Genomic DNA, 14742 nt, shown 5'->3' on the forward strand with positions numbered 1-14742 from the left:
AGGACATACTGCCTGCTCATCCCCCACCCCCTGGGGGTCCTGAGGCCACAGGCCCGAGGTGAAGTTTGCTGTCACCTTTCAAAAATCCTCTAGCACACATATATATGGAATTTAAGGGAAAAAAATGTCGTGAAGAACCTAGGTGTAAGACAGGAATAAAGACACAGACCTACTAGAGAATGGACTTGAGGATATGGGGAGGGGGAAGGGTAAGCTGTGACAAAGCGAGAGAGAGGCATGGACATATATACACTACCAAACGTAAGGTAGATAGCTAGTGGGAAGCAGCCGCATAGCACAGGGAGATCAGCTCGGTGCTTTGTGACCACCTGGAGGGGTGGGATAGGGAGGATGGGAGGGAGACGCAAGAGGGAGGAGATATGGGAACATATGTATATGTATAACTGATTCACTTTGTTATAAAGCAGAAACTAACACACCATTGTAAAGCAATTATACTCCAATAAAGATGTTAAAAAAAAAAAAATCCTCTAGCAGCCAAGGAGTTGTCCTTCACCAGGCCAGGAAACGCAGGGAGGGGCAGGGAGGTGACACAGGGACCACCAACTCCTGTGCATTCCCCTTCCCCCTCCCAGTCCTGGCCACAGCTCCAAACCCATCTGAGAAAAGCCTGCAGAACAATGCACGTTGCCTGTTCTCATCCAGAGTCCAGAGAATCCTGCTTTATCAGCCTGAACAAATGAACAAGGTCTGTGGCACAGAAAGGTTCCCTGGGGCAGGGGCATGGGTCTCAGGGACCAGCCTAGCACCTGTGCCTCCCCTGCACCCAGGGAGGGAGTGCCTGCCTGGTGGAGGCTCTGGACACCGGGCACAGCTCTGTGACACAAGCCCTAGTGTGTTGTTACCCAGAGGCCATGCTGGGAGTTACCCAGCTCTTTGAGCCCTGGGCCCTGAGCAGCTGGGCTTCCCTGCCAGCAGGGAGCAGGGATCTTGGAAGGGATCTGCACATGGGGATCCAGGGTCATTGCGGGACCACCGAGCAACAGGTGAGGCCAAGGCTGACCTAGGGACTCCCGTGCCAAGTTCTGATTCAGTTTTGCCCCAGATCTGTCACTCTGTCCCACTGCTTGTGTCAAAGTCCAGGTCTAACAAGAAAACCATCTATTGAGGGGGCTGCCCTTGTGGCGCAGTGGTTAAGAATCTGCCTGCCAATGCAGGGGACACAGGTTCAAGCCCTGGTCCGGGAAGATCCCACTTGCCACGGAGCAACTAAGCCCATGCACCACAGCTACTGAAGCCTGCACGCCTAGAGTCCATGCTCCGCAGCGGGAGAAGCCGCCGCAATGAGAGGCCCATGCACCACAGCGAAGAGTGGCCCCTGCTCGCCGCAACTAGAGAAAGCCCTACGTCACGCTGCAACGAAGACCCAATGCAGCCAAAAATAAATTAAGAAGCAACTGTGGAGTTTAAAAAGAAAACCAACCCATCTATTGAGCTCTGGTTGTTTACCTGGCACCGTGGTCACTATTCACAGGTAGTTTCAGCCCGTTGAAACTTTCCCCCAAATAAAGATTGTTACCCCATCTGCACATGAGGAAACAGAGGTGACATATTGGGCCCCAGGTCACTCAGCTAAGACCCGGTTGGAGCCAGAAGCTCGTGTGTTTATCGCCCAAGGAAGGCGGGCTCCCCAAGCTCCCACCAGGGGCTTGGCCACTGGGCTCTCCAAACTCCCACCACCAGCGGTGGTGATGCTGGTGCCCACGGCCCAGGATGCAGGAGCTGGGCCCCCAAAAGCCCAGCTCAGAGGCACCCTGGCCTATGAGGATCTGATTCTAGGAGGTTAAGGTAAGGCAGAAAGAGCTGGTCTGAATCCCAAACATCGGGGTGACTTTGGACAGGTAGCTTCACCTCTCTGAGCCTCAGTTTTCTTATCTGGAGAGCGGGAATGATGCCTGGGTACCCTGGATGACTGTTGGAACTAGGTCATCCCCTTGCTGTCTCTTGTGATCTACTAAGGCCAGGCAGAGGGCTGGGTATTGTGAATATAATTCATCTTTCGACAGCGCCATGAGGTAGAAATGACGACTTCCACTTTACAGAGAAGCATTTGATGCCCAGGGAGCGTAAGAACTTCCTGTATCTCTCAGCTGATGAAAGATGAGCTGGGTCTTGAACACACACCTTACTTAGCTGGGCTCTTTCCAATCAGCCAGAAGCGATGGCTTGGGGGTTTGGATGAGCATCTATAGCCTATGGTGGGGAGGTGGGCAGCCCCCCCTTCTGAGCAGGGGATGGAGAGTCCTGGACTCCACGGGACCCCAGCCTTAGTGCATTACCTCTCTGAGCGTCCACAGCGTGGCCCAGAGCCCAGCCATCCCACCACCTGCCGGAGACCACACAGCAGTCATCTGCTCAGCCTGGGCAGGCGACAGAAGCCAAAGGAGGCAGCAGGGCCGCTCGGCTCCAGCTACCGACAGGCAGCAAATCTTCCTGTAAAGGAAAAGGATCTGCCTCATGCTCACCCCACAAGAATCGTTACGCTTCAGAGGAGCAGGTGCAGTATGGGGATTTTTCACCAGGTCCCAAGTGCCCCTAAAAGACTCCATCCCACCTACCCCAAGCTGGACCCTCTCCTGGCTCCAGCAAGTGGGAAAAGGCAGGAAGGGCACTGGCCTGGGATTCTGAGGACCTAGCTCTACTCCGGGCCATCCACGTGATCTTAGGTCCGCAACCATAGGGGACCTCAGTTTCCTCACCAATAAAATGGGCATCAGAATACCTGCTATCTCAGAATGGAATCGCCATGGGCAGATGTAGGGAGGCGCTACAGAGAAGCAAAGCCAGGAACCAACCAGCCAATGCAGGGGAGGCCTGGAAGCCCTCCACCCTCTTGCCTCTGTGCCAACTCCTACCCCACCCTTCAGACCCAGCCCAAGACGCCCACCAAGACTCCTGGACCCACACAGCTCCAACATCACTACATCCCCGGCACACAGCCGAGCACTTGATCCCATCTGAAATTTTTCTCTAATCGGCTCATGTCAGTGAGTGCTGGCTCCCTGGGATGAAGCTGCTCTACACAGGCTGTTTAAGATCCTTGTCAAGTTCTATTTAAACAAAATCCCAACCTGCTACACAGCAACGAGGCTGGACCCTGAGAACCTGGGTCTGAGTGGTTAAGAGCCATGGCCCAGGGCCAGACAGGACAAATCCTGGTCACTCGCTCCACCTCCGTAAGCATCCCCATCTGTGAAATGGGAAGGCGGCACAACAACAGGGCCAGGTAAGGCACCTCGCCCCGTGCAATGAGGCTCAACAAGCTACTGTCGTGGTGACTGTGGATGCGAGGGGGCAGGAGAGAGGCTTTTATCACCCTCTCCCATCTGGATGCAAGCAGGTCCGTCCCCCATTCCCTGAGGAAGGGGGTACAGGTTGCAGTGGGGCCATGGGCCCCTGGCATCCTGTGGCGTCTGAGACTGAGGGAGGTGCTGGGCTGGGGGTACCGTCCTCATGCCCCCTCCTGGGCCATCCTGAGTTCACTTGCTGAGGACCCCCTGGGACACTCCAGGGGCAGCAGAGGAGGGGCCGCTGGTGTGGTACTTCAGCAAGTCCTGAGGGCTCCTCCTTGCCGCCCCAGGCCTCTGCCTGGCTCGGCTGCCATTCCTCCATCAATGCTGAGAGGAAACCTGCAGCACACACACCAGATGCCCCGAGGGTGAGCACAGCCTGTGAACCAGAAGGTTCTGCGGGGGAGGCCGAGGCCCACAGCTCTGGCCCCTCCCCTCACCCGCCCAGCAAGGCCAGGCTTTCCCTTGGACCCTCTCCCACCCGGCCTGGAGCAGCCCTGCACATGGGCCAGGCCCAGCTATGCACACATGGCCTTCACGTGAGGCGGCGGGGGGGGCCCCGAGCAGCTGGGCTGGTGGCATGTGCTGCGGCCTGACCATCTGCCCCGCATACGCACCCCCTGGCCCCGCTGCCGGGGGCCTCCCTCTCCCCCACCTGCACTTCTCATGGCCAAGCGGCCCCCCACCCCATTCCCTTCCTGGTTGAGAGCATGACGGGTTGGACAACACAGAAGACTGTCTGGCTTCCCCCTGCTGGGGGTGGACAGCTCCCGGGTGGTCACCAGGCTGAAGAACGGGGCCGTCAGGAGCCTGGGCCCTGGAGCGACTCGCTGACTCCGATTCGAATCCAGGCTCTGCAATGACAGTGGCACACAGCCACGCAGGCTGTGACTGCACCATGCCCGGGAGGGCGCCGGCACCCCGAAGCCTAGTGAATGGCAGGCCGGGGAGGCATGCAATGCAAACCCAGGAGGCCTCATGCGGTGGCCAAAGGCTGCGAGACCTCCACCAACTTGCAGAAGTTCCCTGAACCTCGGCCTCACCATCCGTGAAACAGGGGTGGGAATGAGGGCGGGGGGGTGGGGGGGTGGAAACGATACCTACTTCATTAAATGAACTAATACGCATAACACGCTTAGCACACGACCCAGTACAAAGGAAGCATCTGATAAATGGCAGTTTCTATGATTCTTATTAAAATGATTACAGAATTCTTATTTCTACATCTGTCAAGGCCTTTGCCCAGCCCTGAGGATGTTGCAGACGTTCGAGAAATGTTCATTCCTCCTACGGCCCCCATTCCTTTCTTCATGCGCTCTCTGCAGAGAAGCGGTGTATGAGGTAAGCATTAACACCGTTTTCCAACTTTAGCAACTGAGGCTCAGAGAGGGAAAGTGACTTGTCCACGGTCACACAGAACGCATACAGCAGAGGTATAACTCAAACTCCAGCCTCCGGACTCCCCGCCCAGTGCTCTTTTCACCGTACCAGGAAGCTGCTCAGAGAAATGAAGCCCCAGACCAGAGCCACAGCCCCAGACCTGACCTCGGTGCTGCAACAGCCATGGCCTCATTTCAGGAAAAACCATCCTTCTTCCTCACCCTCCTTTCCCAGGGTCCATTTCAGACAGTCAAGCCTACGCCTAGATCCAGAGTCACAGCCTGCCTGGATAAGGGCACACACACACACACGCACACGAGTGTGAGTGTGTATTCACGTGCGCACTTTCTACAGGTGGGATACTGAGGTCCAGAGGAGGAAGGAGTGCCTCTGAGACACAGGACTTTCCCCATCGGATGGAGGCTGTGATGTGGACATGGTGAGTGTGCCCTAGCGATACTTCTTTCCCTCGCAGACAATAGACCGGTGCCCACCAGCAGCCTTTTTGGGGAAGGGACAGATGGACTGGGCAAGGGGGGGAACAAACCAGAGGAGGCGCTTCTGATCACGCATTTGTGTGTGCTCTTGGGCACTAGTACTGATCGTGTGTATAGGTACAGCTGTTTGTACCTGTGTGTGTGTGTGTGTGTGTGCACACTTTCTCCCTGAATTTGTCCCTCTTATATAGAACTTCCGCACAAGAAGGGTGGAAGGGAAAGGAAACCACGATTAACCATCTCATCTCAGAGAGTCAGCCATGTGTACACCCACCTTCCGACTTAACAATACTGCGAGCGCAGGGCCCACAGCGCTGATACAGCTGACACTGTGAGAAGCATTTGGCCAGGCGGGCATTCCAGAAACTTCTGTCACCTTCCCTAACCCACTAGGCGATCTTGGAAGCGTTTCCTTCATTCTTTCTCCAGGCCCCAGTTTTCCATTCCATTAAATGGAAAGCTAATTCAATCGACAGGGATGTTAAGATCAAATAAGATGGAATTTATTACTGAAAGAAGTTAAAGCCACTGGACAAATGAGATGTAGTTGAACACACAGAGACCGTGAATACTTTCTCGGAACTGAAAGAGGCAGCTGGAGGAGTAAAAAGGACGCTGAACTGTCAGTTAAAGGACCTAGGTGCCAGCCCTGACCATCCTCTCACCAGCTGTGATGCTCTGGGCACGTGGCCTCCCCAATCTGAGAGGGGTTGCCCTAGCTGCAAGGTGAGCAGGTGGACAGTCATCTCTCTGCCATCTCATCCTTCCATCCTGGGCGGTAGGTAGCAGGATGCCCTCCAGGCTGCCACCCTCTGACACAGAGCCACTGCCTGAGGGTGAAACTGAATTCTCCACTGGGCCCACTGCCCAAGGTCCCAACTGTCTATGACAGTTATCTGACTCCTCCACTCCACTCCACCTCACTGACCAATCATCTTACTCAAGCCCAAATGTGACACTTTGGCTCAAAAGTCATAGAAACTCTTTTCCCCAGGAGTTTAATTCCCTTCCCATGGATGGACACAGGCACCTTCCCTGCCCCACCCACAGGAGGAAGAGGAGAGTGTGTGATCCAAAAAGAAGATCATGTTTTCTGAAATCCTTTGTTGTTGGCTAAAGCCCAGAGAGGGTAAGTAACTTTCCTGAAGTCACACAGGAAGTCAGCTGCAGAGCAAGCAAAAATCCTGACCATTCAAACCAGTCACATCCACCACCCCCAACCCTTCCCCATGCCCTGTGTGGGCTGGGGGCAGGGGGCACTTACTACACTCTTCTTAGATCTCCGCTCTGTGAAAATGCCCAGCCTAGAATCCCGGGGCAGTCTCAATCTTGTCTAAGTGGAATTGTAAAACTGCCACTCCCCACTATGGGTAACTCTTGGACAAATATTCTTTCCCATCGGCCCCAGAAGACAGTGTCTGGTGAGGACAGCCCCCACCTGCCCCAAACTAAGAAGCCCCTAACCCACCCAGAACTAGTTTCTGAAGATTCCCCAAACCAATCAGTCCCCTCAGCAGACCTGCCTGCTTCAGCATGCGGCGGGCGGCGAACGGCAGCAGTGGAGGGGATCTCCTGGAAAGGCCCTCTCCAGCCAATTCCTGAGGCCGCCCCTGCAGAGGGGGCTCAGGCTTGTACCCCGGGTCCTTAAGGGACACCAGGAGCGAGGGGTGCAGAGCGCAGAAGCAACCTGAGTTCAGGGGCATCCCTGCTGGGAGGTGGGGGCTGAGGAGGTGCTGACAGGTTCCCGCGGGCTGCGGGACCCTTATGTTCTGGCAAAGCCAGGACCACCCCTCCGCAGCGTTCCGGGCCTCCAAGACCACGCCAAATTGCCAGAAGGGTAAGGGTCTTCCCCCTTTCCCCGCCGGAGACAGATTCCCACATTGCCCCTCTCCACTCCCCACCGCGCCCAAGGGACCCCGGGAGACGAATATTCGCTGCCATAAAAGTGAACTATGAGGGGTGAAGTCAGACGCGCAGACAGGGTCACCCCAGGGGGGACGGGGGTGGCTGTAACCAGGGCGTGCCCGAGCCAGAGATCTCGAACCTTCACCCCGACTTTGCAGACTAAGAGCCGTACCAACGCTGTGGCAAAGGTCACTGCCCCAGGAGGACCCAAACCTGTCTGGGCCCTGGGGCCGACCGGGCGGGGACAACTTGCCGGTTACCCACGCCCTCATCCTCCCTAAAGTCCCCCAGCCACTTACCCACCCACTCCCGCAGTCATACCCGGGCGCAGTGAGGGTGTGTGGCTGGGAGCCGGTACCTGCTTCCTGAGCGCCTCGAAGGCTGCGCTGATGGTGTGCACCCTCGTCCGCTCCCTGGCGTTCGCCAGGAGCCTCCGGGTCTGCTGCAGGGCTTTGATCTCGGAGGAGGCGGCGGTAGCTTCGCCTGGCCGTTTCCTAGGCGACGCGGAGGAATCCGGGTGGTTATTGTAAATTACGTGTGAAATTGACGAGTAAGAACTTTCCCCAGGGCGCGTGGGGGGAGCCGGGCGCACTGAGGGCTCCGGGGGAGCAGGGGCCGCCGAAGGCGTGGGGCGTGCTGGCGGTGCGCACAGCAAGATGCGGGGACGTAGGCCGGGCTCCCGGAAAGGCTGTGCCTCGGGACCCCCAGGTACCTGGCCCTGGGGCGCTGGAGGCGGCGGCGGTGGCGGCGGCGTGGGGAGTCCCGGCCCCACTGCGCCCAGGGCGAAGCCGCGTTTCCGCGCGTCCAAGACCTCCGGAGCCCGGGCGCCCCCGCGCTCCCCGGCCGTGTCCGCGCCCCCACCTGAGGGAACGGCCGGCGCCACCCGGGCTGGCACCGGGGCCGGGACCGGCTGCAGCCGCTGGGTCCTGTCCCGCAGCCCGTCGGTGGCGGCGGCGCCGTGCTCGGGCGCTTCCAAGTCCAATCGGAAAGTTTTATAGCCGTTCGCGCGCCGCGCCGGCTCCTTGCCTTTCCTCTTGAGCTTCTTGAGGCCGTTCAGCTCCTTCACACACACGGTCTTCCACGGCCCGTCCTCGAGAACCGGGATGTGCTTCATGGCGCGGGCAGCGCGCAAGGCAGGGGCGTGGGGCTGCCCGGGAAGCGCGCCCGCCGCGCTCGCTCTACACGCTGCGCGCCGGCTCTGCCCGGGCGGCCGCGGCGCTCAGCGCCTCGGAGTCTCCAGCTCTCCCCCTGCTCGCTCGCTCCCTCCCTCCCTCCCTCCCTTTCTCCCCCTCGTCCGGGGCAGCTGCGCCGCCGGCTCCGCGAAGCCGCCAGGCTGTCCGTTCCCGGAGCGCTCAGAGTGTCATCTGAAGTCGCTGCCGCCGTGCCAGCATTTCTGGAGAACGCCCGCTGCGCTCCATCTGTGTTTGTTTAGCCTCAGTTTACACAGAAGCCCAATTCGCGAGATCAGTCAGCGCCGCCGCCCGGAGAGGAGGCAGCTCCCGCCGCAGCCTCCCCAGCCCCGGCCGCCCGAGCCGCGAGCGCCTTTAAAGAAACAGGAAGCATTTTTCAAAACAGCTGGGCTGCTGGCCGCCTCCTTTGTCCGCGTCCTCTCCACCTCCCCCCACCCCCATCCCTTCTGCCCAGAACCTGGTCCTCTGACTCTCCCTCCCCGCCCCCTCCTCAAGTCCGGGGCGCTTCTCTGTCCCCAGAGGACAGTCCGCTCCCGAGCACGTGCCCTCTAGGCCCTTCGGCCCTTCCCCAGATCAGAGCCGGGCCTTGTCTCCCTGGCCTTAATGACCTCTCGGTGACGCAGCGTCGCCTTCCGCACCCAGCACCTCCACGTCCAGCCCTCCACCCCAGCTTGCCAATCGAGAAAGAAACAGAATGGCGACTTCTCCTGGGGGGCGGGGGTGGGGGTAGGTCGACGAGGGAAGGGAAAGGCTCTGGGGTTGCCCGAGACCCTCACTCCCCCTGCACCGCATCCCCATCCGCTCGGGTCACTTGCTGGAGCAGAGAGACCAGGAGCAGAAGGGCTAAGCGCCAGGCAAACTGAGGCTCTGAAAAGGAACGGGCTTTCCCACGGTCACGCAGCGAGTTAAAGAGGCCGAGCAGCGTGGAAGCTTTGGTTTTAGACGCAGCATCTGGGAGAATCTCAAGTCACCTCACCGCAGGTTGCCCGCTGCGTTGCTGTGGGGAATTCAGCCCCAGGCACATAGGGGGTACCAGTCAAATGGAAGCTTTGGTTATTATTAATAACAGAGGCAGAATAGCTTCTAGAGGCAGATTTCCTGGGTTCCAATGCCAGCTCTGCCACTTACAAACTGAGTGTCGTTGGGCAAGTCACTGAACCTCTCTGTGCCTCCCTTTCCCCATCTGTAGAATGGAAGTAACAATTGTACCTTCTTCCCGAGGTGTTGTGAAGATTAATTGAGCATATATGTGCAAAGCGTTCAGAGCTGCCTGGCACAAAGTGAGAGCTTTGCAGGTAGGTGCCCACTGTTATTGGCAGGGGACAGAGGTCGACTACCCAGACCTTCGGTCCCAGTGCCATCCCACTGGAGATTCTGGGGGAAAATAAAGAGCAAACTAGTGGGCCCTCACCCGAGCCCACCTCCCGGAGGCTGCCCTGAGGACCAGCACACGGTCCTTCACTCTTCGCGGGTCCTTTCTCTGTGGTAGTAAGTTCCTCCTTGGTGGTGGTTGCTTTAAGCAGTTTGAGAGAAGATAGACCCTTGACCCTGGCCTTGGGCTCTGACCTCTGCAGCCACTGGAATCTTCATCTTTCTGGTTTCAGTCCTTCACTCCCATCCCCAGACCCACCAAACCCGGTGGGGTTTTTCTGGTGAAAATGCAGGTTCATCAGAGTGCCTTCTCTCCTCTAGGGGAGAATGCCCTGGGGGTGGGAGGAGGCAGATGACATGGTGACCTGTGCCATACAGTGTCCTGTGAGGTAGGATGGGGGTCCAGGAAGAAAGTTCAGGGACAAGAGCATAGATTGTACTTGGCTTTTCAACTCTCAAGCTCCATGACCCTGAGCAAGACAGTTCATCCCACTGGGGTTCTGAATCTGTCCTTGAGGATGATATTTCTGTCCAGCCAACCTCTCAAGATAGTTGGGGAAGTAAAAAGAGATCACAGATGTAAAAGGACTTTGACATAAGACTTCAAACATCCCTTCACACGTCAACATTCACACAGGGACACACGCAGAGGCATGCAGTTTTCTGATCAATGCAAAACCTCATTTTTTCCACCGGGATGGGTCCCGGCATCATGAAATGTGTGCTGCCTGAGGCACCCCCTTCCCTGGGCACTCAGCATCTTCCCATACCTTATCTCTCTCCTGAAGACCAAGGGTAAGCCCCAGAGAGGAGTCCCCATTCTCCTTCTGTTTCCCCCACCAGCCTGGGACCCTCTGAAGAGAACACTCTTCTCACTCTTTGATGACTGGCTCCAGTCTCCCCTCCTCCTGTAAGCCTCCCCTCCTGCTGTAAACCTGGCTGGTCAGCACAGCCCCCTGTCACTCTTGCTGGCCTCTGCATGTGGTCACTCACAAGAATTGCTGCAACTTGCCCTCCACTGAGGTCCTGCCTGAACCCCTGGGTTTGTGAGCTCCCGAAAAGCCACTGTTTCCTTCCTCCCTGTCTTCCAGGAAACTTTTGCTGAAGGCTTCATGCCCTTTACATTCTCCAGATCACAAGCAGAAGCTGAGACCCCCGCCTACCCACTCCTCACGCACCCAGCCAGTCGGTGGCAGAGTTGGGGGGAAAGCCAAGACCCCCTCTCCAGAGCTGCTGAGGTCCTCTCTGAGCCTCAGTTTCCCCCTCTGTAAAATGGAGATCGTAATATTGTCTCATTGGGCTGGCATGAGGATTAAATGAGGCTGCAAGTACAGCACGGAGCCTGGTAGGTAAGTGGGATGACGGTGGCCTTACGCACCCTGGGTTAGCACAGCTGCCCAGGCGCCTTGCATCCCAGCTTTTCCCCCCAGGCTCGGGGTGCATTTGCAGGCTGGGGTGTCCATGGCTAGTTAGGGCGTGCAGAAGTCTCTTGGCAGGACTGAAAATTGTCCCTAAAGAGGCCAGGCTGTGCTCCAGGAAAGTCACGTGTCTTGGTTGAATAGCGAAGGCTCCACACTCATGCTGATCCTGAGCCTGTCACCAACTCTTCCAAAACAGAGGAGAAGGTCACTGAGATCCCAAGGGGTGGAAGGAAGAGAAGGGAGTGGATAGGAGTGGCCATCTGCACTGAGTGGAGGTAGACGGGACTCAGACCCAGCCAGTCTCCCAGGACATGCTCCCTCGCCATGCTGCCTCTCCCGCCGGTCAAATCGCGGGGCCCAGGGGTTGGCATCAGGCTAGCCTAGTGCTTTGCCACTCACCAGCAGCTGTGTGGCCTTGAGCAGCCCCTTCACCTCTCTGAGCCGCAGTTTGCTATCTGGGCGTTATCCCCTTAGTCATAAGATGGAATGCCATGTACCAGAACAGGAGGGCCCAAGTGATGTGAAGGGTCCCTGTTATTGTGATTCTCAGCCCACCAGGTGGCAGACCTTCGAAGTCCAGGCTAACTGCCCAAGGTCCCCCAGCCTAAGGGCAAACCGGCCACCCAGGGCTCCCTTCCCTCAGTCTCCTGGAGAAGTGGAGGGAGACCAGCCTGCCAGCACCCCCTGGTGGTATGTACACTGTCTGGACTACACACAACATAGCCGTCTCCCCACAAGGATTTAGAGCCAGGAGTGGTAGCCCTGCAATGACAGCAATTTGGATTTTGTGAATTCATAGAATTTCCAGGATAGAAAGGCTCTCCAGGCTCTAGGTGGTCTCACCCCCTGTTTGGAATGGGACAACACAGACATCCAAAGAAAACCTATGCCCTACATTAAAAACATCCCCCACTGAATCAAGTGTTTGTGGTTACTCTGGGCTAGCATGATCGTGCCACTGGGAGGTTCCACATCCCCTGTATGGCCGGTCCAGGGAATAGGAATGAAACTAGAAAGGGAAGTGAAGGCAAGAGCTTAGAGCTTAGGCCACTGGGAACAAATGTTAGAAAGCCAGGCAGCAAAACTCACCACCACACAGGGAGTGACTACAGGCTCTAGTTCACTAAATCCTTATAACAACGCAGGGAAGTAAACCCATTCTACAGATAAGGAAACTGAGGCTCCTAGACCAAAAAACAAAACAAAACAAAAACTTGCCAATGGAAAGGAAATAACAGAAGTGGGAGTTGAACCCAGGCCAACGGACCCAAAGACTTAAGCTTTGAACCATTGTGTTTTGCTGCCTCCTGAGACCTCCGTGAGTAGCATCTGGGGAGGTGAGTCACTGGGCCATCTACAGGGGTGGCCTCTCTGGAAGCCTGGCTGTCCCTGCATGTGCCACCAGCCTGGGTGAGCTTCTTGCTATCCTCTTCTCAAGGGAAGCCACTGTCCTCCTTTGGACCAGCTCAATGACCCTCCAGCTCCTTCCAGGTCAGAGTCAGATGGCAAGGGCAGTGCCTCTGGACATTTGATGGTCTCAGGCATATGGATCCCAGGTCTTATCCAGGTACTGGTGCCCTCCTAGCATTGCTGGGTGGAACCTGCCCAGCAATTCCTAAGTGCATATGCACCACCCATGGGTGAGGACAGGATAGCTCTGCAGGGCAACATCTCAAGATTGCCATCTTCTTGGCCAAATGGGATGGAACCTTGGATACTTGCTACATGGAACACTACATTCCTGAATCCGGAGTTCCTATTTCCGGCTGTCTAGATTGTTCCAAAGTGGGTGTGTCATCCATTCGAGAAAGGGAGGAAGAACAGAAATTAGACTGCCAGAAGGCATGTGATCGGTGCCTTCCAGAGTTGTGCTCATAGCCACCCTGGATAGGACCACCCAAGGGAGTGAGCAGAAAGCAGAATACAGTCAGCCTGTGGCCCCCAAGGCCCCTCCCTACCTTTCAGTCGCAGTGTCTGCACTGCCCCCATTAGCCAGCAGGATGCTGGATCCAGGAGACAGGAATGAGACATCCAGGCAGAGAGCTGTTCCAGGCTCACTCTCCAGTCTTCCTTCCTACCTCTCTCTATCCAAGTGACCATCCCCGCTGTGGAAAATTCAGAGAGCCTTTGGGGCTGGGAAAGGGGCTGGATAAGGGCACGGCAGGAGGGAGCGAGGAAGGCCTTCAGCAGCCCCTCTCTGGGGCTCCCTCTCTGGGGCTCCCTCTCTGGGATGGGCTAGGGTGCACCTTCTCAGCCCTGAGCACATGCTCTGTGGTTAATGGAGCAGTTTCCCCTGCAACAGGCAGAGCCCGTGGGGCGCACTTAGTCCTGGCTCCTGTGGTCAGGGAGGAAACGGCAGGGTTGGCTCAGGAGAGGAGGGGTTCAACAAGCACCAGAAGGAGCCTGGCACAACAGGCTGGTAGGTGCCAGGTTCCCACACAGTTGGCCAGATGTCCTTTGAAACCTAGGACACATCATGTCATTCCTCTGCTCAAAACCTCTCCGTGACTTCCTATTTTTCTCAGATGTGTTAGGAGCTGCCAGCAGTCCTCGCCCCCTGCAAGCTTGGAGACGGGGGTCCGTCCCCTCACCCTGGGAACCCGGATTGCCTTGGCTAATGGAGGCCTGAGGGAGTGGAGGTGACACCGTGCTTTCAAGGGCACTGGCTGTTTCAGCTTGCTGTCAGTGGGAGCCCTGAGCCACCGTGTGAGCAGTCCAGGTGACTCCGCTGGAGAGAGAGGCCTCGTGGGGAGCACCGTGGTGCCTGACCTGTGAGTGAGAAAGGCGCCTGGACACCTGGCCCAGGGGAGCCTTCAGACACCTCCAGCCCCAACCTCTATCTGGCTACAGCCACATGGGAAAACCTAAGCGAAAACCGCCCAGCTGAGCCCGGTCAACCCCCAGAACCATGGGAATGAATCCTGAATTGTTGTGTTAAGCCGCTACATTTTGGGGTGGTTTGATATGCAAGCAATAGAGAACTGGAACATTCAGACAGGAGCCAAGGTTGGCATCTGGTCCTCCCTTTCCTCTCTGACTCATCCCCTCAGTCCTCCCCCACCACCCGCCCCATCCCTCTGCTCTCACCGCACTGGGCTTCTTGCTACTCCTTGAACTTACCCAGCAAGCTCCCTCCCGCCTCAGGCTCTTTGCACTGGCTGTTCCTGTGGCCTGGAATGCCAGGTAGCCCAGGTAGACTCGTGGCTTCCTCCCTCACCCCCTTCTGGTGTTTCTATGTCACCTTCTCAGGGAGGTTGTCCCTGGGCACCCCATAGAACCTCCTCTTCAATATCTCTACCTCTTCCCTGCTTTAATTTTTCAAGTACTTACCATTATCTGACATATTATGTTTGTAGGTGTATAACTGGGTTTTTTGTTTATTTGTCTCCCCCACCAGAGTGTCAGCTCCATGAGGGCAGGGATTTTTACCTGCCTTGTTCACTGCTATATCCCAGGATCTAGAACAATCCTGGTATACAGTAGGCACTCAATAAATATTTACTGAATGAACGAAGGCTCACTGCTCAGTTTGGACCAGGTCTTACTCAGCTAGTCAACCAGCTGCTTTAACAGAAGAAACCAGTGGATCCAGAGTTGATCATGTCCCAGGGACAGCTGCTCTGACCACCGGGAACTGGTGGTTGGTCCAATTCACTCTCTTTTCTCT

The 14742-nt window shown here is 56.7% G+C and overlaps 1 protein-coding gene across 4 annotated transcripts in view; it reads right to left on the minus strand.

The window, feature by feature from the left end:
- The window catches only part of ATOH8 (atonal bHLH transcription factor 8), a 35008-nt gene extending 25993 nt beyond the window's left edge, over positions 1-9015 (minus strand). For 2 of the 4 annotated variants that reach the window (XR_010934404.1, XR_010934403.1), the window contains exon 1: positions 7452-8953. Coding sequence is in view for 2 of the 4 variants with exons in the window: in XM_067704494.1 (XP_067560595.1) it covers positions 7415-8207 (793 nt within the window). In the remaining 2 variants the exon portion in view is untranslated. Of the gene's footprint in view, positions 1-7414 lie in introns of all 4 variants that reach the window. The other 2 variants (XM_067704493.1, XM_067704494.1) reach the window with 2 other exon arrangements.
- Positions 9016-14742: the final 5727 nt, after the last annotated feature.

Source organism: Pseudorca crassidens, chromosome 14 (assembly GCF_039906515.1).
Source record: "Pseudorca crassidens isolate mPseCra1 chromosome 14, mPseCra1.hap1, whole genome shotgun sequence".
In the NCBI taxonomy this organism is placed as follows: Eukaryota; Metazoa; Chordata; class Mammalia; order Artiodactyla; family Delphinidae; genus Pseudorca; species Pseudorca crassidens.